Raw genomic sequence first — 22967 nt, forward strand, 5'->3', positions numbered from 1 at the left:
TTTTATATTCTTTTTTCTTTAAAGACTTGGAAGAACCGATGAAAGAGATGACTGCCAGAAAACGAAAAAAGAAACAAAACTCAAAGAATAAAGGTTTTTATATTCAGAATTTTTTTTAGATAAGGATTGAGAATTTGTATTATTTGGATGTCCTCATCTTGAATATTATTTTCACGTTTTGGCTAAGGTAACTGCAACCTTCAATTAAATTCAATTTATTTGTCAAAAAATAAAACAATCGTGCTTCAATTTCCATATAGGGAAAAGGTGGTAGAAGTGGCCATATTGTGTTTTTTTTGTTTGTTTTTTTTACCAAAAACTGTGGCCAATTTTAGCAATGCTAACAAACCGTTAAAAATTAAGGAAAAGGTATATAATTATAATTGAAACCAAACACCATGAATAAATACTTGAAGATATAAAGAACTTGAAACAGAAAACCTTTTAAAAAATTCTTGGATTCTAGAATTGAATAACACGAAAATGGTCATTAGATGCCAGAAAGCATTCTACTCTAATAATTTCTTACCTCGGATTGCTAGACTTTGGATTTCCCTCCCTGTTTTCTGCTTCCCTGACTGTACTAATGCCATCAAACAAAACAACCAAAGCATTAGGTTTGCTTAAAGGTCATGATGAAGGCCCAGGATGGTCTCTTTTTGAGTGAGCTGTATCGTATTCAGCAAAATATCTCTTAAGAGATGAACTTTGATCTTTGAAAATGCATCAATTATTAGCCGGGATATGACATTTTTTTTCTTGTGTTTACAAAAAGTGTCAAATTTCTCCTGAACACTGTATGTGTCTATGATTGTTTCTTTTAATTTGAAAATTACATTTCTTCTAATATAAAATTATTTTCTTTTAAAGGTCTTGGTACTGACTTAAGGAACAACAGGGCATCTTTCATGGACAAAATATTAGAATTTATTGGTGAGTTTTATTTCTTTTCACTTTACTTTATTCGCCTTCTTAAAGTATTTTTAATGTTGGAGAATATCGATAGGTTTTCAACCAAAAGTAAAACTGGAGCAAAAGAAGGGAGAAAATAAAATCACTGATATGATCTAAAAAAAAAAACCCCAAAAAAGACAGATTTAAAATTACTTACACACACCTTCTCTATCTAGAGACATATATATTGTTCTTTATATACTAACTAGCAGGGGTGCCTGGTGTTGCCTGGGTTTTTGCCGGTTTTTGTGTGTGTGTATAGGAAAAAAAAGTGTTAGTAGACAGGTAGGCTCGAACGCGAAGCCTTGAGGCGAAGGCGGAAAAGAAAGTGAAAAAAAATGTGATATCTTACCGCAAGGCTAAGAGGGCAAAGAAATTGAGAATCGTTCAAATTAAACGATTAAAAAATTAAGTGAATGAGTTGACACAGGTGCGTAAATTTAATGAGGTCAAACATCACACACTTAACTTTGGCTGCAAGCCAGTTTCTGTGTATTTGTTTATTTTCCCAAGATGTTTGGGAAAACCAGTTCCCCTTAAAAAGGGGAGTGTCCTAATAGATAGCAACTGTCTGATATGATGGGTTTTCCCCACATTGATCAAAGCTTAAGAGTGACAGGGAAATGCACTTTCTTTGAATACATTCATTTTATTTATACAAAAAACACGAACACACAAGAAGACAGAATAGCAGGAATTTTATAAAATTAAAGTCGCTCAAATAAAAGATAGAGACGACCTCCTTGCGTAAATCATAGATATTATAATCTAGGGAGTATATAAAAAGTTCTGAAGTGTGCTACCCCCCCCCCTGAGCGCCCCCCCCCCGGAAATACAAAAGCACACACAAACACATATTTTTGCTTTTATGTATATAAATGAATCACCACTTATTAAGGCCAAATGTGACAAGGATTTTTAGAGTTGGGACTTTGATACTCACATTGCTGACCTCCTATCATACAGTCCTTAGCAACATCCAGTTTTATAATTATAATTCAGAATCATACCTGGCTCTCTTAATCAGCATCTTAACTGTCACACATCTTCTATTAATCCTGCCAGATGGTGGACAATCTAAATTTGCTATCAAAATTTGCAACCACAAAAGATGTATCAATTAATCAATCAGTTAAGACACTCTTAATAGAAGAAGACGGGTTTATTTGGCTAGAGTTAAAACAACGTGAGTAACATATTCATAGTGTTGTAAGCGTTAGGGGTCTCATAGTTGGTTGAATCACTGAAACTAGAAATGTTTACAAACATGAATACTTAACAAATGCAGATGGTTCACAAGTACATAAAAACATATTACGAATTGACAAACGTGAAAGTCATGTAACATTACAATACAGAACAACAATAATTTGGTACTCACTTAGAAATGGTTAACGTCCTAATTTGTCTCATAGTGGGACACAGTTCTCACCTTACATCCCTTGTTAAGGCCAGAACGTGATAATAGTTAATTGTCCCCAGATAGGTTTTTAATTCTGTAATGTTTTGTGGTGGAGGTGCCCCTGTCATAGCAGCTACCTTGTCTGGAAGAGGTGCTGTGCCTTACTTACTGATTCTAAAACTCAAATATATTACTTCAAGGAGGAGAAACTTGCATTTACTTCTCTTTAATTTTAATTCTGCAGCTGATCTAGAGCAGCCAATACAATCTGTAGATCCTTTAGATGACTATTGTCATCATGATCTGAAACTAAAATGTCACTGTGACCTGAAACTAAAATGTCATCCACATGCATGTGACAAAAAGGAATGTTCTCCAACCTTTTGTCCATTTCGCTTTGAAAAATCCTTGTGGCACTGTGCATCTCAAATTATAATCTGGTGGGTTGGTATAATCCCTGGTGGGTGTTTACTGTTAGCAATTCCTAGGTTTCTTCATCCAATTCCAATTGCTGATAGGCATGGCTCAAGTCAAACTTACTAAATTTCTGACCCCTCTCAAAGTAGCAAGTATATTCTCTGTCCGAGGTATGCGGTAGTTGTCACATAGTGATGCTCAGTTTGCTGCTTGCTTATAGTCTCCGTAGATCTGTACATCACCATTATCATTTTTGGTAACTGGTACAATGGGTTTTTAGGCAATCTAGCTCTATCTCAACATCTGCTTTTATGGCATAAGGCACTGGTCTTGCCCAACTAAATTTGGGACTCACTGTCTTATCAATGGATATTTTCACCTTAAAATCCTTTAAGCACCCATTTCTTCACTAAACACCGGCTTAAGCTTTTCCAATCTTGAAGGGGAATCTTCCTAATATAAAGGAAACATGGCTCTCCAATCTAGCTTTACCTTATTTAACGTATATTTCCTTTTACCACTAGCAAAGGCAGCTAATGTTTTAACCCTTCCTGCATTACTTCCACAACTGTGGTCTCATGTGGTTTCACTAACTCACCAGTGTATGTTCTTAACTTTACATGACTTTCTTTTAGATCCTGAATTTGGCCAATTTTCTTGAATTTTTCTAGGCTCATTACTAAGCATGAAGCCCCTGTGTCCACTTCCATGACCACCTTCTCTTGGTTAATTAATAGTTCCACTCGGAGATCTAGTTTTTCCATATTTATTTCCATTTCTTCTGCACAACAATTCTTCTTCTTTCCTTCTCATGTGCTATTGAACCAGATGGCCTGCTCTCATCTTGTTTACATTTCCGATAAATATGTCCTATTCGCCTACATTTAAAACATTCCTTATTTTTAAACTGGCACTTGTCCGCCTGATGGGCAGTGCTTCCACAACGATAACATTCTCTTTTCAATCGTAACCTGTGGACAGACGTTTCACTTCCACTCGTCGATGCTCCCAGCATTAACTTGGAATATTTCCTTGCAGATTCCATGGACACTGCTATTTCAATGGCCTTGTTCAACGTTAGCGCCCTTTCGCCAAGCAAGTTCACCTGTATATTTTTGTCCTTTACTCCCACCACCAAACGATCACGTATGTGTTCATTTACTTTTTCTTCGAAGTTGCAATGCTCCAACATTTTTTGCAGTATGGCCACATATTCACTGATGGACTCGCCTTCTTGTTTGTTCCTCATGTTGAACAAAAACCGTTCATGTATCTCGGGGGCCGGCCTGATGTGTCTCTCCATTAGAGTACACAGTTCTTCGAATGTTTTCTGCTCAGGCTTGTTTTTGGCTAGACCCCTGAGGATAGCATAATGTTTGGCATCAACAATCAATAAAAAAAATAGCATGCTTCTTACCTTCACTCATCATTGGCGGCAAAAAAGAACTTCACTCTTTCAATATAGTGCGAGAATTCCTCTTCTGCACTGTCCTATTCTTTGATTGTGCCTAGCAATGCCATTTTCTCCGTTCGTTGCTGACACGGCACTTTTCTGTGATTCGTTGGGTTGTGGGTTTTCACCGTTTTTTCTTTTTTGTTTAAATTGCTTTCATATTGTTCCTCTGCATCATCTGTGCTTTGTCGCCAATTAATGTCTTCTTACCGGAACACTCAGCATGAATAAAACACATGAAGCCGAATTCTCGTGGTTATATCATAGAGCGTGAAAGACCTGATCCTTGTTAATTGCGGTGTAATGTTGGTTCTGTGCAGTCCCAGGTTTTGCCTTCTCTCTTTGAAAAGGGGTTAGTTTATTGCTAATCTTCTGAGAGGAATACCAATGGGACTGTTCAGGCATTTTTTGCAGGTCAGAGTGCCCCTTTTCCAGGGCACTGACTTCTTAATCCCACTTTCCAGTCTTGGTGTCAGAATTCTTGCAGTGGGAGAAAACTAAATACCCTTTATTTAATCGCTTGTTCTTGTTCCATCAGCCATGATTGAGTAGACATCCTAAATCATTAACAATTGTATTTCGAGTGCCACCCACACTTCAACCTCCAGAACAGTGTAACTTACAACTGAATTTTACCAAGTACTTTATTCACTACGCCATGGGTCCCTGCGGACAATTCAAGTATGAACCAATCTTCATCTCAAAATATTAGAAACATAATTCCCATTCTTCATTGACATTTGATGCTTTTTTTTATTTTAAAGGCTGGTTTCCAAATGATCAGTATTATGTGCGAGATCTACAACCAAGAAAAAAAACATCAAATTTATTTGGTAAGTTCCTTGTTATATTGTACCTTTTTAACTTATTAATTTTATTAGTATGACACTATGGTGTCATGAATGCATGCAGCGAGGTGCATATTGCGATGAGGGGAGGAGGTGTTGGACCAGACAGGATGAGGTGGAGGAGTGCAGAGAAATACAAAGACTTAACTAGCAAAATAAGACCAACCACCGAGCTGTCATTACAGGCTTGTTACAGGCAAACGAGATGGTATATTGTCTCAAAAAATGGGGACAGAATTAAAAATATCTCCGAGATGTCAGAGATGTTTGTATTAGAAGGGGCATTTGGTGATAAGGGCCTCACACAGTGCTGGGCAAAGAAACCCAGGGAACTGCCAATAGATATCAGTGTGAGCACTCACCCCCCTCACAAAAGAAAGAGAGAGGTGTTGAGTGGATGAGACAAGGAGAGGCTCCGAGAGGAAGAGAGATGGAATGTTTTTAACTAATGTCCGAGGGAGAGGTGAAGAAAAAGGGTTGGATTCAGAAAAAGGAATTCTAAAAGGGATGAGAGTCATAGCCAGCAAACTGAATGGTTGGGCTGGTCAAGCGCTCCTGACTTAGGGGCCCTCAGGGCCTGATGTTATGGTATTAACTAGCCTGTGTTAATGGGAAATCTGTGACTTTACTTGTTTGGTCATACATCGTTGTCTACTATAGTCAGTCACCTCAATTTGTGAATTAATAAACTTAATAAATAGTTGTTATTGTTATAAAGCAGAGTTCTGTTTGTTTGTGGTGAGGACTCTTCATTTTGCAGCGAGCTGCATGGATCAGAGGACGGATTAATAAACCTGAAGCCTACACAGAATAGGAGATGATTCAGTCGAGAGGCGAAGCGCCTCACCATTGAAACACAACGTGTGAAGATGATCAATAGGTCAACTTGTGACAGGACAACATACGATCGAAAGAGCACCTGTCATATCAAGTGCAATTCGATAAGGTTAGAGACACCTGGTATGAAGGGTGCCGTATGAGCCTGTTATGTTAGCATGGTTACTCGGCATCACCCAGGAGGCATGGCCAATAAAATAGAAGAATAAAAAAGTGTGTGTAACAGTTTTCTTTTACCCCCACTCACCTCACTCTCTACCTCCATCTATTCCCTCCTCTCTACCTATATCACTACTCTCCCCAAGACGATCCTCCCTGGATTGTGATTTGAGAACATGTCAATGTAGGGGTGACTTCCTTGTCTTCTGTAGGAGACTCTCATGGTGCTTGATATGAGTGTCTGTGCCTAACTAAGAGTTCCTATTTACAATACCTCTCCGTGGGACAGAGCTAGACACCAGGGTTGTTTTTTATTAGGTTGGTGCAAAAATTGTGTCGTTTTTTGATGTTCAACTTTAAAAGACCAAAACTCCTTTCATAATAAACTTTATTAATCTAGATAAGAACTATTAGCATCGACACATTTTTTCCAACAAGAAACAAGTTAGTCATCCCATTAGCATAGAAATCCGGAGTTCTGGAAGTGATGGAGTCATTGAAAGCCAATTCTTTGGAGACGGAAGTGTTTTTGAGATAAGTGATTTCTATACTAATTCGCACTTTTTATTTTTAGATTCAAATATTAATAACTACATTTTATTTCAGTATTTAATTTATGTATTTCTGTTGTATTAAATGCTAGCTTTTTTTCTCGTCCATAAATGTTTATTTATCTACCGAGTTGATTGCAAAAATAGATTATGTAATTGTACTCATTCTTAGTTCGTGAGAGGGGAATCTATCACCATACTTTCCCTTAAACACGTCTGTTGGACTTTTATTAAGTAGAATACTTAATAATTTTTTTATTTATTTATTTTTTTTTTTTAATGGAGAGTAGAAAACGCATTTGGATGCATTATCGGCAGCTCCTGTTACTCTCGCTTCTTCTTATTTGTCCCTCAGTCCTCATTTTTTAATGAGTGATTTTTCTGACAAAGGGAGAAGAAAAAGCTGTTTTCTAGGTTGGCAGTATTTTGCGTGAACAGTTGGCAGAGTTGTGGAAATTTTCTGTTTCTATGTCTATCCTTGTAACCATGTCACTAGTAAGGGTGCTGGAGGTAAACGTTTTGTCTGGGCTGACGTTATCCGCCTGATAGTCAGGGACCTGAACCTTGGATTAACCACTAAGGAGGCTGTCCTATCAGCAGGTGCAAAGTACTGGGGCTGCTGTATTGCCATTTGGTGAATGGATTCTGGACCATGCAGTAGCTTCTGGTGGGGCCTCTCGATGCCATACTAGTGGGTAATTGTTACGGCTTTACCTTATCATTAGCTACAAAAAAAAAAAAAATTCTTCGTTTCTTTTTCTCTCTTAGTTTCCCCTCTCTGTCCTGCTCTAAGTAAATCTGACGACCTAGTCCACAAATTCCAAAATTTCATCATGACAAGTTTCAAGAAAAAATACACGATTAAACCCGGTTCTCCAACTTCCAACGTAGACCCCTACTACCATGTCTCCTTCTCCAACATCAGGGGTCTTCGTTCTAACCTTCCAGAGGTTGAAACCCAATTACAGGAGACTAAACCAGACCTTTTATTTTTAAGTGAAACTGGCATTGGACAGGCTATTTCCCTAGAAGAGTTTGCAATTAGAGGATACTCTAACTTAACTTCTAAATCTGACCCCCAAGATCGCCATGGGCATGGAATATGTGCCTATATTAAAGATAGCTTTCCATGTGGTAGGGACATCTCCAGGGAAGATCCTAACTTACCCTATATGTGCTTCCGGGTTGCTTTAGCTCACACTACTGCATTTATATTTACTCTCTATCGCCCCCACAACAGCGGAGTTACTATCTTTCAAAGCATATCTGAGAAAATTGACCAAGTCCTATCTGCTTATCCTTCAGCTAACATTCACGTATGTGGAGACTTCAATGTTCACAACGTCGAATGGTTGACCCACTCTAACAAGACCGATGATGAGGGGAGGTTCTGTCATGATTTCTCCATTGCCTATGACCTTACTCAGATTGTTCAGGAACCCACCCGTGTGCCCGACAATGACGGCCAGTATGCGAGCCTACTAGACCTTTTTCTCACAACTTGCCCTGAACTATGTTCAGTTTCTTTTCTGTCGCCTCTTGGATCTTCCGACCACTTTGTTGTATCAATTAAGATAAAAATGAAATGTAATAAGTCCCTAGACGTACCTCTCCATCGTACAGTATATCGATACACTAAGGCTGACTGGGATAGCTTCCGTACATTTATATCTGATCTACCTCTGCATTCCATGTTTAAAAAGGATGTGTCCTCTATAGTATTAGACCTGACTGAATGGTTAATTGTAGGTATTGACCATTTCATACCCTCTAAAAAGTTTCAGCAAAAACCTAACAGCCAGCCATAGTTCTCTCCAGAATGTGCTGCTGCCATTGCGCACAGAAATCACTTTTTCCACTGCTTCAAACGTAATAGATGTATGGAAATTAAAGCCGTTTTCAGGACTGCCAGCAACCATTGTAAGAAAGTAATAAGGAACGCAAGAGTGTTGTATGCTCAATCTGTTAAGTCCAAAGTAGCTGAGCAGCGGCTTGGTTCCCACCAGTTTTGGCAAATAGCAAACAGAATCCTGAACAGAAGCGTGTGCTCCATCCCAACTATTATTAATGGACCTGAGGTAATCTCGTCAGCATCAGACAAAGCCAAACTCTTTGTCAAGAACTTTGCAGCTAATTCTACCCTTTGCGACCAAGACCGCCAACCCCCAATATTTCCTCATGTATCAGAAAACACGCTATGTGATATACGTATATCTGTACGTGATGTTGCCAAGCTAATCAAAAACCTTGATTCCAGTAAAGCAACTGGCCCTGACGGTATTCCAATTATAGTACTCAAAAAACTTCAACCTGAACTAGCGCCCATACTTACAAAACTGTTTAAACGTTGTCTTAAGGAGAATAGTTTCCCATCTCCCTGGAAAATCTCATCAGTATGCCCTGTATTTAAGAATTCAGGTGATTGCTCATCCCCCTCTCAGTACAGGCCAATAAGTCTCCTGTGCGTCATGAGTAAGTTGCTAGAATCTGTGTTAAATATAGAAGTAATCAACCATCTCAACAAAAATAACCTTCTTAGTGACACTCAATATGGTTTCCGTTCTGCTAGATCTACAGCAGATGTCCTTACAGTTATATCTCATAGGATTAGCAAATCTCTCTACGGAGGCAACCTTTCTAGGGCAATTGCTCTTGACATATCTAAGGCCTTTGATAGGGTATGGCATAAAGGTTTACTTCATAAGATCTCTAGCTATGGTATTGCTGGAAATGTCTTCTCAATTATTAAATCATTTCTTTCTGATAGGTTCATAAGAGTAGTAGTTGAGGGGCAAAAATCAGAAGCTCACAGTATTAATGCCGGTGTCCCTCAGGGGTCCATCCTGGGCCCAACTCTTTTCCTGATCTACATTAATGATCTTCCAAATCACATCCTTACATCATTTGTAGACATTTATGCTGACGACACTACCATTTATGGTAGCACATCTAAGACAGTAAACGACCAAGTTCTCTCCAATTCTCTCTCCTCTGATCTTGAGCACGTAGTACAATGGGGAAAGGAGTGGCTGGTTACTTTTAATGCATCTAAAACCAAGCTTCTTTCTTTACATCATCAACATTCTAATCCACATTTGGCATCAATTGAAATGAATGGCTCTCGTCTTCAGGAGGCCTCAAGTTTTGACAAGCTTCTGGGCTTGACCATTACTCCTGATCTTAAATGGAACACGTACATCAAATCTGTTGCCAAGGCCACTGGAAAAATGGTGGCATCTTTCTATCGATCCGGTAAATATCTCACTGCTGATGCTATTCTCTATCTATATAAGAGCCAGGTACGTCCAAGGATGGAATACTGTTGCCACATCTGGGTAGGAGCTGCTAGAAAGGACTTGTCCTGCCTTGATAGAGTTCAAAATAGACTTCGTAGCCTCGTAGGAGATGTCCTTTTCTCTTCCTTGCAACCTCTATCTCACAGAAGAGATGTTGCGAGTTTGTCTCTGATGTATCGTTATTTTCATGGAAAGTGTTCGACTGAGCTTCAATCTATGGTCCCCCCTCGCCAAACTTTCACAAGAAACACTCGTCTAGCTGTAAACACTATCAATAATTCCCCCCACTCTTTATCTGTGCCTAAACCTAAACGTAGATTCCATGAACATAGCTTCTTTCTTAGAACTGCACGCCTGTGGAATTGTCTTCCGTTTTCCTGCTTTCCGGCTGACTACAATATGGTTGTGTTCAAGTCTAAAGTAAATAAGTTCTTGATGAGCCGTTCCATATAAGTTATCAAATTTACCAAATTTTCATTACTAATGATTACTATATTGTCCAATTTCTACTGTACACTCTTTAACCCTTATCCTTGAGTGGCCTCTGGGCCTTGATAATGTGGTGATGCCTATGTAAAAAAAAAAAAAAAATATCTCGGCTTTTGAAACATTTTTCACGCAGGAAGTTGTCGAGATGCTTGAAAAAGTGATAATCGGTGAGGGAGAGGTCCAGTGAATATGGTGGATGAGACAGAGTCTCGTACCCCAATTCGTTCAGCTTCTGCAGAGTCAGTTAAGCAACATGTGGGTGAGCGTTGTCATGGAGGAGAATTGGTCATTTCATATTGACCAATCTCGGGCACATATGTTGGAACTTCTGATGCATTTTGTCAATTTGTTGGCAGCACTTCTCTGCCGTAATTGTTTCACCCGAGTTTAAGAAGCTGTGATGGATGAGACCAGCTGCAGACCACTAAACAATCACCATAATATTTTTTGGTGCAATTTCGGCTTTGGGAAGTGTTGTGGAGCTTCTCCAGCATCCAACCACTGTGCAGAAATTTTTGTTGTGCAGAAGACACCTCAAAACAACAATTTTTTTGATTGTTATTTAATTCAGGCGGCACCCATTTATCCAACGTTTTTTACTTCCCTATTTGCTTTAAATGGCAAATGACTGTTGAGTGATCGACCTTGTATTCAACAACAACTTCTCGTGTGGTTTTGAGAGGATCGGCTTCAATTAAGGCTTTCAAATGTTCATCCACGGCAGTCGGCCGGCCACGACCATCTTCATCTTCGAGGCTCTTGTCACCAGTGCAAAATTTCTTGAACTATCATTGTGCCACACATTCATTAGTTATTCTTGAGCCAAATGCATCATTGATATCATGAGCAGTCTCGACAGCTTTTCGGCCTAATTTGAACTGGAACAAGAAAATCGTGCAGACTTGAATTTTGTCCATGCTGTCGAAAAAAATGAATGAAGAGATTGAAAACGGTAACGAATAACACGATTCAAAAGAGCGAAAAACGCGCTTCAAAATGATATATAACATGGTTATATATATCAATTAATTAATTCAGAAATCATATTTGAAAGTAGCATATGTGAGAAAACGATATTGTATTTGCAACAACCTAATATATAATATTATGTTATATTTATTCTTTTGTAAATGTATTTATTATATACATTTTTAATATTTGTCATATTAATTCATAATATTTATTATTAAGTTATTATATAATTATATCAATGGTTTGTATTATATTAATTTTTCATATTTATTGTGTTTATGTTTTACATGTATTATATTTATTTATTATGTTTATTATTATTTTTATATTATGTTCTTTTATTTTTACATCAATTTTTATTGTAACAAAGCCACTAACATGTATGTAAATGATGAAGCCGTTGGCGCAAGATTAATGTCACAACGGGATCAAAGAAAGTGCTAGAAAGTTACTTACATCTGAAAGAACCCTGTACCTCTACAAAGCAACCATTTGGAGTATTGTGGAGTATTGTTGTCACATTTGGGCTGGTGTATCTTCTACTAGTTTCTTATCCTTGACAGAATTCAAAGGAGAGTGGCTAACCAGTCCTAAACTGTCATCTAAGCTTCAGCCTCTGCCTTATAGACAAAATTTGCCTCCCTTTGTCTGTTTTACAAGTATTTTAATGGTTGATGCTTAGACGAACTACAAGCACTTATACCCCCTCGACGTAAATACTCCTGACAAACCCAACAAATAGCAAAATCCCACCTCTACACAGTCAAGATCCCCAGATGCTGGAAAGCCTTCTACACTAATAGTTTCTTTCCCAGAACTGTTAGACTTTGGAATTCACTTTCAGGTTCCTGTTTCCCCAACTGTACTGACATGCAGAAGTTCAAGTGTAATGTAAACAGTCATCTTGTTGCTAAACTTCCTAAATAGTTTCCCTGCAATTATGTTCCAGTTAGTAGACCCCATACATCAAAGTGGCACTGTGCCTTGTTTGGGGTGAAAACTGCAATAAAAAAAAGAAAAGGAAAAGGTGAGAGTAAAGAAGGATGTGTTGACACGACAAAGGTGAGATTAAATAGATTATGTTTATGAGCCGACAAAGATTTTTTTTTTTTTACCATTTAAACAAGAACTTTTAAACAAGATGAAGAACTCATTTATCCTCAGAACTTTTAACAAGGTTTTCAGACGACTGTATACGGTGAAACAAATTGCAGACAGACCAACTGGTTATATCTACAGACTAAGAATCTGTTAATTGATGCGGAGTGGAAAAATAGGAATGCAACTATATTGTCACTGGCTTGGGAAATATGTGTCAGGCGGTTTGGTGTGGAAATAACTGGTTACCTTTTCCTTCAACTGAAAAAAACAACCTCATGTTAAATTTCTTTTCTTTGTTGCTTTGCAAGACTTTCATATACAACGTCGGGTCCCTATAAAAGAAAAACAATTTTGTGTTTAACTCCGCTCTCATGAGAACAAAAGCAAATAAAGACACTAACATTAATAAAAATGTGATGTTTTATTTTATCTCTTTAATAGAAATTTTAAAAAATAGTCTAGAAATGCTTATAAGTGATTCATGGTTTGGGGCAGGATTTCTTATTCATTATCATGGCATTCTATCTATCTATCTATCTATCTATCTATCTATCTATCTATGAATGTATGTGTAATGTATGTATAATGAAGTATACTGTTTATAATTCATTATGTATAATGAAGTGTAAAGGAATAAATTGTAAGATGGTCAAGATCATGAAATTTGGAATGTAGACTTTTGTCACATATTCATTATATGCTCTATAATTATATTGAGCTTCTTAAATAAGGATTGGAAAATATAAAAAGGAAATATAAGTAAATAAAAAATATTTCCACAGAAATATATATGTATGTATATATGTATCTATGTATTGTATTGAGCAGCTTATGCCTCTTTGCCAGGTGTTTGTGGACTTTATCAAGGCGTTTGACAAAGTCAACTGTGAGGCTCTCTGGAAAGTGCTGGAAAAATTTGGCTGTACACCTGCTTTTACAGACAAGTTCAAGCAACTTCATCGTAGTATGAAAGGTCGCGTCAACTTCAGTGGTCAGCTTTCGAAAGAATTCTCCATTGATAATGGTGTGAAGCAGGGTGATATAGCTGCACCAACATTGTTTTCACTCTATCTGATTGCTGTGCTCTGGTATGGTTTCCACGATTGCGATATGGGTGTGTATATTAGATTCCAAATGACTGGAAAGGTGTTCAACCTCAGAAGATTCCAAGCCAAAACACTTGTTAGTGATGGACTTGTTAGGGAACTGTTGTATGCTGATGATGCTGACCAGGTAACACATTCCCCAATAGGTATGCAACTAGTAATGGATCTCTTTACAAATGCTTGTACCTGCTTCAGACTGACAGTTAGTATTAAGAAAACTAAAGTCATGCACACTCCAGCTCCTGGTGATCTGTATGTGGAACCTGATATCTTCGTCTGTGGAAAGCGCCTTGAAGTCGTAAAAAATTTTGTCTACCTTGGGAGCACCTTATCAAATGATGGCACTCTTGATGCGGAAATAAGACAGAAAATCAGCAAGGTATCTGATGCTTTTGGAAGGTTACAAGATAGAGTCTGGTCTGACAGTGATCTAACTCTGACAACTAAAATTTCAGTATATCAAGCATGTGTAGTACCATCCCTACTCTACGCATCAGAAACTTGGACCTTGTACAGGTCACATATAGAATTGCTCGAGAGATTTCATCAGCACTGCCTTAGACATATTCTTGGTTTAAAGTGGTATAGCTTTGTCCCTGATACATATGTCTTAAAAAAGGACAAAACAACCAGTATTGCTACCATTGGTATTAAGAACCAGATGCGTTGGGCGGGTCATCTCATCCGGCTTGAAGACTATCGACTCCCAAAACAGTTGTTCTATGGTGAACTCTTTCTTGGAAAAAGACCCCAGCACAAGCCCAAAAAACGTTTTCGTGATAGCATCAAGGAGAGTCTGGTGAGCTTTCATATTCCTGTTGACAGTTGGGAGTCCCTAGCGTTTGATCGCAAGCAGTGGAGGACACTGATATATAGGGGCACAGAACACTTTGAAGCAGCCAAAATAGACCGAGCGAAGCTTAAGAGAGCATGTAGGAAATGCCAATCCTTGCCGCCCAACCATGGAGATCTCTGGATCTGAAAGGTGTGTGATCGGGCTCTGTTGTCTAAGGCAGGTTTTGTTAATCACATAAAAGACCACGATGATACAGGTTCCGCTGCTGTTAGTTTCATCCAAATCAGTGAACGTTTTCAGTGTCATGTCTGCTTGATTGTGTGCAAGTCGCTGGCAGGGCTAAAAAGTCATCCTCGGACATATGGACTTTCAGTGATTGAGGGAGTGGCAGTCGCCTGACAAGACGTTGCAATCACCATGTATGTCTGTATGTATGTATGTCTGTATGCATGTATGTATACATCTGTCTATGTATATATGCATCTACCTATCTATCATGTATGTATGTATATATGTATGTATTATGTATGTATGTATGTATTATGTATGTATCATGTATGTATGTATGAATGTATGTATGTATGTGTCTATGTCTCTATCTATCTTTCCTTTGTTTCTTTGCAAGACTTTCATGCACAATGTTGGGTACGTGTTAAAATGTAACAACATTTATTTTTATAGTTTAATGGTCTTATATCTCATTTCTTACTTACCATAGAATTCTGTACACGTCTAATTAACCAAAATTTGATGGGTTTTATTATTATTTTAAAGGAGGGTTTCCAAATACACAATATCATATGATGAATACACCCCAATCAAGAAGGCAGACATCGGATTCATCTGGTAAATTCTGTCTTATTTCTTATTGTTTTATTCATTAATTTTATTTCATGTGAGATTTTTTATGAAAATAAAATAGTTTTACATGAGAAACTGTAAATATTATTTTATTAATAATCTTGATGTTAGTCTCCAGAATTGCATGTAATATTTTCTTTATGAATGCAAGTTTTCTTTCAAATTACTATTTATGCAAGTAAAGGAAAATGTTTTATTGTAACAGTATTCTTAGCTGGAATAAGTATTTTCTGATGTAAACTAAAGTAAAATTAATTATATTCATCTAAAGAACATGGTTAAAGAATAAAAAGGAAGAAACTACTAGACAGAATCAAATATCGATTTGTCACATGTTTTTCTAGTTAGATCTAGCTTCAAAATCAACTAAATTTTATGTATTATACAAGATCATTCAGCATAACATCCTCTATGAATTCCATTAATTCAAATTCTTTTGTTTCATATTGTTTGGATTTTTCGGACTACTGTTCTCATCTGGAGTGTTAATATCCAATTTTACCTCAATATTAAAAAAATTAGAATTCCACAAATACTTTATTATGTACATACCTGTTGGGTTAAAAAAAATTATACAATTCATCCAGTATTTTTGTTTTTATAAAATCAAATCAAATTTCATTGGTAAACGATTTCTAGCCAATATTATTATAATTATTTTTTTAATTTGTCATGGATATAGGCGGTTGGAGAGGCGTCTTGTAATTGTTAAAAGAAAGCAGTTTAGTTTTACTAGCATTAAATGTTACCATCCATTTGCGGCTCCATTCCACTATAGTTTGGAGATCATTTTCTAACGATTCTACCATTGTCTTAGATTTATGTACATCTGTTCTTCCCATCATGCATATTAATTGTAATTGAAATGTTGTGATCGTTGCTTCTAATTCTCATTTATTCTCTCATCTTGTTCCACAACACCCTAATCAAATATTTGATTTTTTTTTTTAACTTAAAGCAATGCTTTATAATGGAGAAAACCTCAGAGGAAATGTTTCCCAAATGCAGGCTAGAAATCCATCTGGTAAAAGCTTTGGTTTTTTTATTTGTTTTTTTTTTTTCTCCTTTAAAATTTGATTTTTTATTTTTATCTTATTTTTCATTAAATTAAAACAATATTCATATAGCAGAGTTATTTTAATATATGCATACATACATACATATATATTTATTTATTTATATTTAATTATTAATATATATATATATATTTATATGTATTTATTTTTTTGTAAATGTAATTATTATGTTCATTTTTTATATTTATCATATTAATTCTTATTTATTAGTTATTATATAATTATATCAATGGTTTATATTATATTAATTTTTCATATTTATTGTGTTTATGTTTTACATGTATTATATTTATTTATTATGTTTATTATTATTTTTATATTATGTTCTTTTATTTTTACATCAATTTTTATTGTAACAAAGCCACTAACATGTATGTAAATGACGAAGCCGTTGCACAAGAGTCATGTCACAGCGGGATCGAAGGAAATGCTAGAAAGTTACTTATGGCTAAAAGCATTCTGTACTTCTGCAAAGCAACCATTCAGAGTATTGTGGAGTATTGTTGTCACATTTGCGCTGGTGTATCTTCTACTAGTTTCTTATCCTTGACAGAATTCAAAGGAGAGTCGCTAACCAGTCCTAAACTGTCATCTAAGCTTCAGCCTCTGCCTTATCGACAAAATTTGCCTCCCTTTGTCTGTTTTACAAGTATTTTAATGGTTGATGCTTAGACGAACTACAAGCACTTATACCCCCTCGACGTAAATACTCCTGACAAACCCAACAAACAGCAAAATCCCACCTCTACACAGTCAAGATCCCCAGATGCTGGAAAGCCTTCTACACTAATAGTTTCTTTCCCAGAACTGTTAGACTTTGGAATTCACTTTCAGGTTCCTGTTTCCCCAACTGTACTGACATGCAGAAGTTCAAGTGTAATGTAAACAGTCATCTTGTTGCTAAACTCCCTAAATAGTTTCCCGGCAATTATGTTCCAGTTAGTAGACCCCATACATAAAAGTGGCACTGTGCCTTGTTTGGGGTGAAAACTGCAATAAAAAAAAAACTCATTTATCCTCAGAACTTTTAACAAGGTTTTCAGACGACTGTATACGGTGAAACAAATTGCAGACAGACCAACTGGTTATATCTACAGACTAAGAAACTGTTAATTGACGCTGAGTGGAAAAATAGGAATGCAATTATATTGTCACTGGCTTGGGAAATATGTGTCAGGCGGTTTGGTGTGAAAATAACTGGTTACCTTTTCTTTCAACTGAAAAAAAAAACTCATGTCAAATTTCTTTTCTTTGTTGCTTTGCAAGACTTTCATATACAACGTCGGGTCCGTATAAAAGAAAAACAATTTTGATCTGACCGAATGGTTAGTTGTAGGCATAGACCAATTCATACCATCTAAAAAATTCCAACAAAAACCTAACAGCCAGCTATGGTTCTTCCCAGAATGTGCTGCTGCTATCGCGCACAGAAATCACTTTTTCCATAGCTATCAACGTAATAGATGCACTGAGACTAAAGCTGCTTTCAGGACTGCCAGCAACCACTGTAAAAGAGTAATAAAAAATACAAGAGAGCTATATGCCCAGTCTGTTAAATCCAAGGTAGCTGATCAGCGGCTTAGTTCCCACCAGTTTTGGCAAATAACAAATAGGATCCTGAACAGAAGTGTGCGTTCTATCCCAACCATTATCAATGGACCAGAGGTCATCTTGTCAGCGTCAGACAAGGCCAAACTATTTGCAAAGAACTTTGCAGCTAATTCTACCCTATGCGACGAAGACCATCAACTCCCCATATTTCCTCCTATAACACAGAACAAGCTAGGTAACATACAAATATCCGTGCATGAGGTCGCCAAGCTAATCAAGAACCTAGATTCCAGTAAAGCAACTGGCCCTGATGGCATCCCAATTATAGTGTTAAAAAAGCTTCAACCAGAACTCGCTCCCATACTTACGAAACTATTTAAGCGCTGCCTTAAGGAGAAGTGCTTTCCGACTCCCTGGAAGACCTCATCAGTTTGCCCTGTATTTAAGAATTCAGGTGATAAGTCATCTCCCTCTCAGTACAGACCAATAAGTCTCCTGTGTGTTATGAGTAAGTTGCTGGAATCCATATTAAATAGAGAAATAGTCAACCACCTCAGCAGGAATAACCTTCTTAGTGACACACAATATGGTTTCCGCTCTGCAAGATCTACCGCAGATGTGCTGACGGTTATATCCCACAGGATTAGTGAATCTCTTGACAAAGGCTTCCTTTCTAGGGCAATTGCTCTCGACATATCAAAGGCTTTCGACAATGTATGGCATAAGGGTCTACTTCACAAGATTTCCAGCTACGGTATAACTGGAAATGTTTTCTCAATCATTAAATCATTTCTCTCCGATAGGCTCATAAGAGTAGTGGTAGATGGACAGAAATCGGAGGCCTGCAATATAAATGCTGGAGTCCCTCAGGGGTCAATCCTGGGCCCAACTCTCTTCCTGATCTACATCAATGACCTCCCTAAACACATACTAAAATCCTTTGTTGACATCGATGCTGATGACACGACCATCTACGGCAACACATCAAAGGCTGTAAATGACAGACAAAGTTCTCTCTGATTCTCTCTCCTCTGATCTCGAGCGCGTGGTTCAGTGGGGGAAGATGTGGCTGGTTACCTTTAATGCATCCAAAACCAAAAAACTCCTATCCTTACATCATCAACGCTCTGATCCCCATCTGGCATCAATTGTGATGGATGGCTCTCATCTGGATGAGGCCCCGTGTTTTGACAAGCTTCTGGGTTTGACCTTTACTCCTGATCTGAAATGGAACACGTACATCAAGTCTGTTGCCAAGGTCGCTGGAAAGATGGTGGGATCGTTCTACCGCTCCAGAAGATATTTCACTACTGATGCAATTCTCTATCTATATAAAAGCCAAGTACGTCCAAGGATGGAATACTGCTGCCATATCTGGGCAGGAGCTGCTAAAAACAGCCTATCCTGCTTTGACAGAGTACAAAATAGACTTTGTTGCTTAGTGGGGGATGCCCTTTTCTCTGCCCTGCAACCTCTCTCCCACAGAAGAGTCGTTGCGAGCCTATCCTTGTTTTATCATTATTTCCAGGGCAGGGGCTCGTCTGAACTCCAATCTCTGGTCCCCCCTCGCCAATCTTTCACGAAAAACACCCGTCTAGCTGAATCGACTGTGAAAAATTTCCCTCACTCTATATCTGTGCCTAAATCAAAACGCGGATTCCATGAACAAAGCTTCTTTCTTAGAACTGCACGCCTGTGGAACTCTGTTCCGTCTGCCTGCTTCCCACCGGACTACAGCTTGGATGTCTTCAAGTCCAATGTTAACAAATTCCTAATGAACCGCCCCCTTAAGTAAACACTTCATCAAATCTCCACACTAACGTAATGTAATTGCAATAACCCTTATCCCTGAGTGGCTTCCGGGCCTTGATAAGTGGTGATCACTGTGTAAAAAAAACAAAAAAAAAGAAACTCTACTCTCATGGGAACTAAAGCAAATAAAGACACTAACATTAATAAAAATATGACGTTTTATTTTATCTATTCCATAGAAATTAAAAAAAATAGTCTAGAAATGCTTATAAGTGATTCATGTTTTGGAGAAGGATTTCTTATTCATTATCATGGCATTCTATCTATCTATCTATCCATCTATCTATGAATGTATGTATAATGAAGTATACTGTTTATAATTCATTATGTATAATGAAGTGTAAAGGAATAAATTGTAAGATGGTCAGGATCATGCAATTTGGAATATAGACTTTTGTCGTTTATTCATTATATGCTCTGTAATTACATTGAGCTTCTTAAATAAGGATTGGTATATATAAAAAGGAAATATAAGTAAATAAAAAATATTTCCACAGAAATATATATGTATGTATGTATGTATGTATGTATGTCTGTATGTATGTCTGTATGTAGAAGCAAATCTTAGATTTAAAAAAAAAAAAGCAAAAAAAAAACATAAAGCGGGAGACCAGTACCCGCATTAAGCTGGTCTGCAGTTTGACTTGTTGCTGGCTATCTTGCTCTTGCTTGTTGCTGGATGTCAACATTTTGAACCGAGAGAGATTTAGCTGTCGTACAAAGCTAAAACTCTGTAACATCATCTGTGTATAGATACTCCCTCAGCCATGGAAAAGTTGTGACGCGTGTAGGCCTGAAATTCTGGAAGCATGTAATAATTGATCTGTCATCATTATATGTATATATGTATGTATAGGTGTATGTATGTTCATGTACAGGTGTATGTATATGTGTGTATATCTATGTGTATATGTATGTATATATGTATGTGTGCGTATGTATATACGTATATATATTGTTTTTATGTATGTGTATATATGCATGTGTGTGTGTATGTGCATGTATGCATGTGTGTGTGTATGTGTATATTTGCATGTGTGCATTTATGTATATGTATGCATGTATATGTATGTATGTGTATGTTTGTGTATGAGTGCATATTCATGTATGTGTATGTATATGTAGGTAAGTGTATGGATATATATTTGCAAATGTGTACATATGTGTATATGTATGTATATGTATTTATATGTGTGCGTGTATTTATATGTATGTACATGTGTATGTATGCGTGTGTATGTATATGTATGTATGCGTATTATGCCATGTGTATGTATATATGTATATATGTGTGTATGTTTATAGATATGTATGTGTATATATGTATATTTGCATTTATATACATATATATATGTGTATGCCATTGATCGTCTTGTGTATGTTTATGTATGTATATGTATGTGTATTATATATTGTGTATGTATGTATGCATATATGTGTGTTATATGTATGTGTGTGTGTATGTATGTGTATATATGTATGTATGCGTCAATGTATATATATGTATGTATACTAATGACCGTCTTCAGTATCATGTCTGTTTGAGCGTGTTAATTTTGCCGGCAGGACTAAAGTCATTTTCAGCTCATAGACTTTCAGTGCCTGAGGGAGTGGCACTCGTCTGACAAGACGTTGAAATCATCATATCATCATGTATGTATGTATGTATGTATGTATGTATGTATGTATCTGTCTATCTCTGTATCTATTTTTCCTTTGTTTCTTTGAAAGACTTTCAGGCACAATGTCGGATATGTGTTAAAATGTAACAACATTTATTTTTATAGTTTAATGGTTTTATATCTTATTTCTCACTTAGCATAGGATTCTGTACAATTTAATTAACCAAAATTTGATGGATTTTATTATTATTTTAAAGGAGGGTTTCCAAATACACAATATCATATGACGAATACACCCCAATCAAGAAGGCAGACATCGGATTCATCTGGTAAATTCTGTCTTATTTCTTATTGTTTTATTCATTTATTTTATTTCATGTGAGATTTTTTATGAAAATAAAATACTTTTACATAAGAAATTGTTAATATTTTTTTATTGGTAATCTTGATGTTAGTCTCCAGAATTGCATGAAATATTTTCTTCATGAATGCAAGCTTTCTTTCAAATTACTAGTTATACAAGTAAGGGAAAATGTCTTCATTGTAACAGTATTCTTAGTTGGAATAAGTATTTTCAGAAAGAAACTAAAGTAAAATTAATTATATTCATCTAAAGAACATGGTTAAAGAATAAAAAGGAAGAAACTACTAGACAGAATCAAATATCGATTTATCACATGTTTTTCTAGTTAGATCAAGTTTCCAAAATAAAACAAACTAAATTTTATATATTATATTTATCATTCAGCATGGAATCCTCTATGAATTCGATTAATCCAAATTCTTTTGTTTCATATTGTTTGGATTTTTCAGACTACTGTTCTCATCTGGAATGTTATTATTCAATTTTACCTCAATATTAGAAAAATTAGAATTGCACAAAATCTTTATTATGTACATACCTGTTGGGTTAAAAAAATTTGTACAATTCATCCAGTAATTGTAATTGAAATGTCGTGATCGTTGTTTCTAATTCTCATTTATTCTCTCATCTTGTTCCACAGCACCCTAATCGAATATTTGATTTTTTTTTTAAATTTAAAGGAATGCTTTATAATGGAGAAAACATCAGAGGAAATGTTTCTCAAATGCAGACTAGAAATCCATCTGGTAAATGCTTTGTTTTTTTTATTTGTTTTTTTTTCTCCTTTAAAATTTGATTTTTTATTTTTATCTTATTTTTCATGAAATTAAAACAATATACATATGACAGAGTTATTTTAATATATATATATTTTTTTTTAAATTTTATTTATTAATATATATATATATTTATATTTATTTTTATTTACTAATATGTATATATATTTATATGTATTTATTTTTTGTAAATGTATTTATTATGTTCATTTTTTATATTTATCATATTAATTCTTATTATTTATTATATTTAGTTATTATATAATTATATCAATGATTCATATCATATTAATTTTCATATTTATGTTTTACATCTATTGCATTTATTTATCTATCTATCTATCTATCTATCTATCTATCTATTTATCTATCTAACTCTCTCTCTCTCTCTCTCTCTCTCTCTATATATATATATATATATATATATATATATATATATATATATATATATATATATGAATGTATGTATAATGAAGTATACTGTTTATAATTCATTATGTATAATGAAGTGTAAAGGAATAAAT

General features: G+C 36.0%; 1 protein-coding gene across 6 annotated transcripts in view; it reads left to right on the forward strand.

Moving 5' to 3' along the window:
- LOC145252596 (uncharacterized) overlaps positions 1–22967 on the forward strand; it is a 109358-nt gene that overhangs the window by 36693 nt on the left and 49698 nt on the right. For 4 of the 6 annotated variants that reach the window (XR_013863625.1, XM_080112279.1, XM_080112278.1 and 1 more), the window contains 7 exons: positions 25–93; positions 871–933; positions 4991–5059; positions 15156–15227; positions 16201–16266; positions 21561–21632; positions 22348–22413. Coding sequence is in view for 5 of the 6 variants with exons in the window: in XM_080112279.1 (XP_079968405.1) it covers positions 25–93; positions 871–933; positions 4991–5059; positions 15156–15227; positions 16201–16266; positions 21561–21632; positions 22348–22413 (477 nt within the window). In the remaining variant the exon portion in view is untranslated. The remainder of the gene's footprint in view (positions 1–24; positions 94–870; positions 934–4990; positions 5060–15155; positions 15228–16200; positions 16267–21560; positions 21633–22347; positions 22414–22967) is intronic. The other 2 variants (XM_080112281.1, XM_080112282.1) reach the window with 2 other exon arrangements.

This window comes from Euprymna scolopes, chromosome 29 (assembly GCF_053919585.1).
Source record: "Euprymna scolopes isolate OS-2025 chromosome 29, ASM5391958v1, whole genome shotgun sequence".
NCBI classification, from domain to species: Eukaryota; Metazoa; Mollusca; class Cephalopoda; order Sepiida; family Sepiolidae; genus Euprymna; species Euprymna scolopes.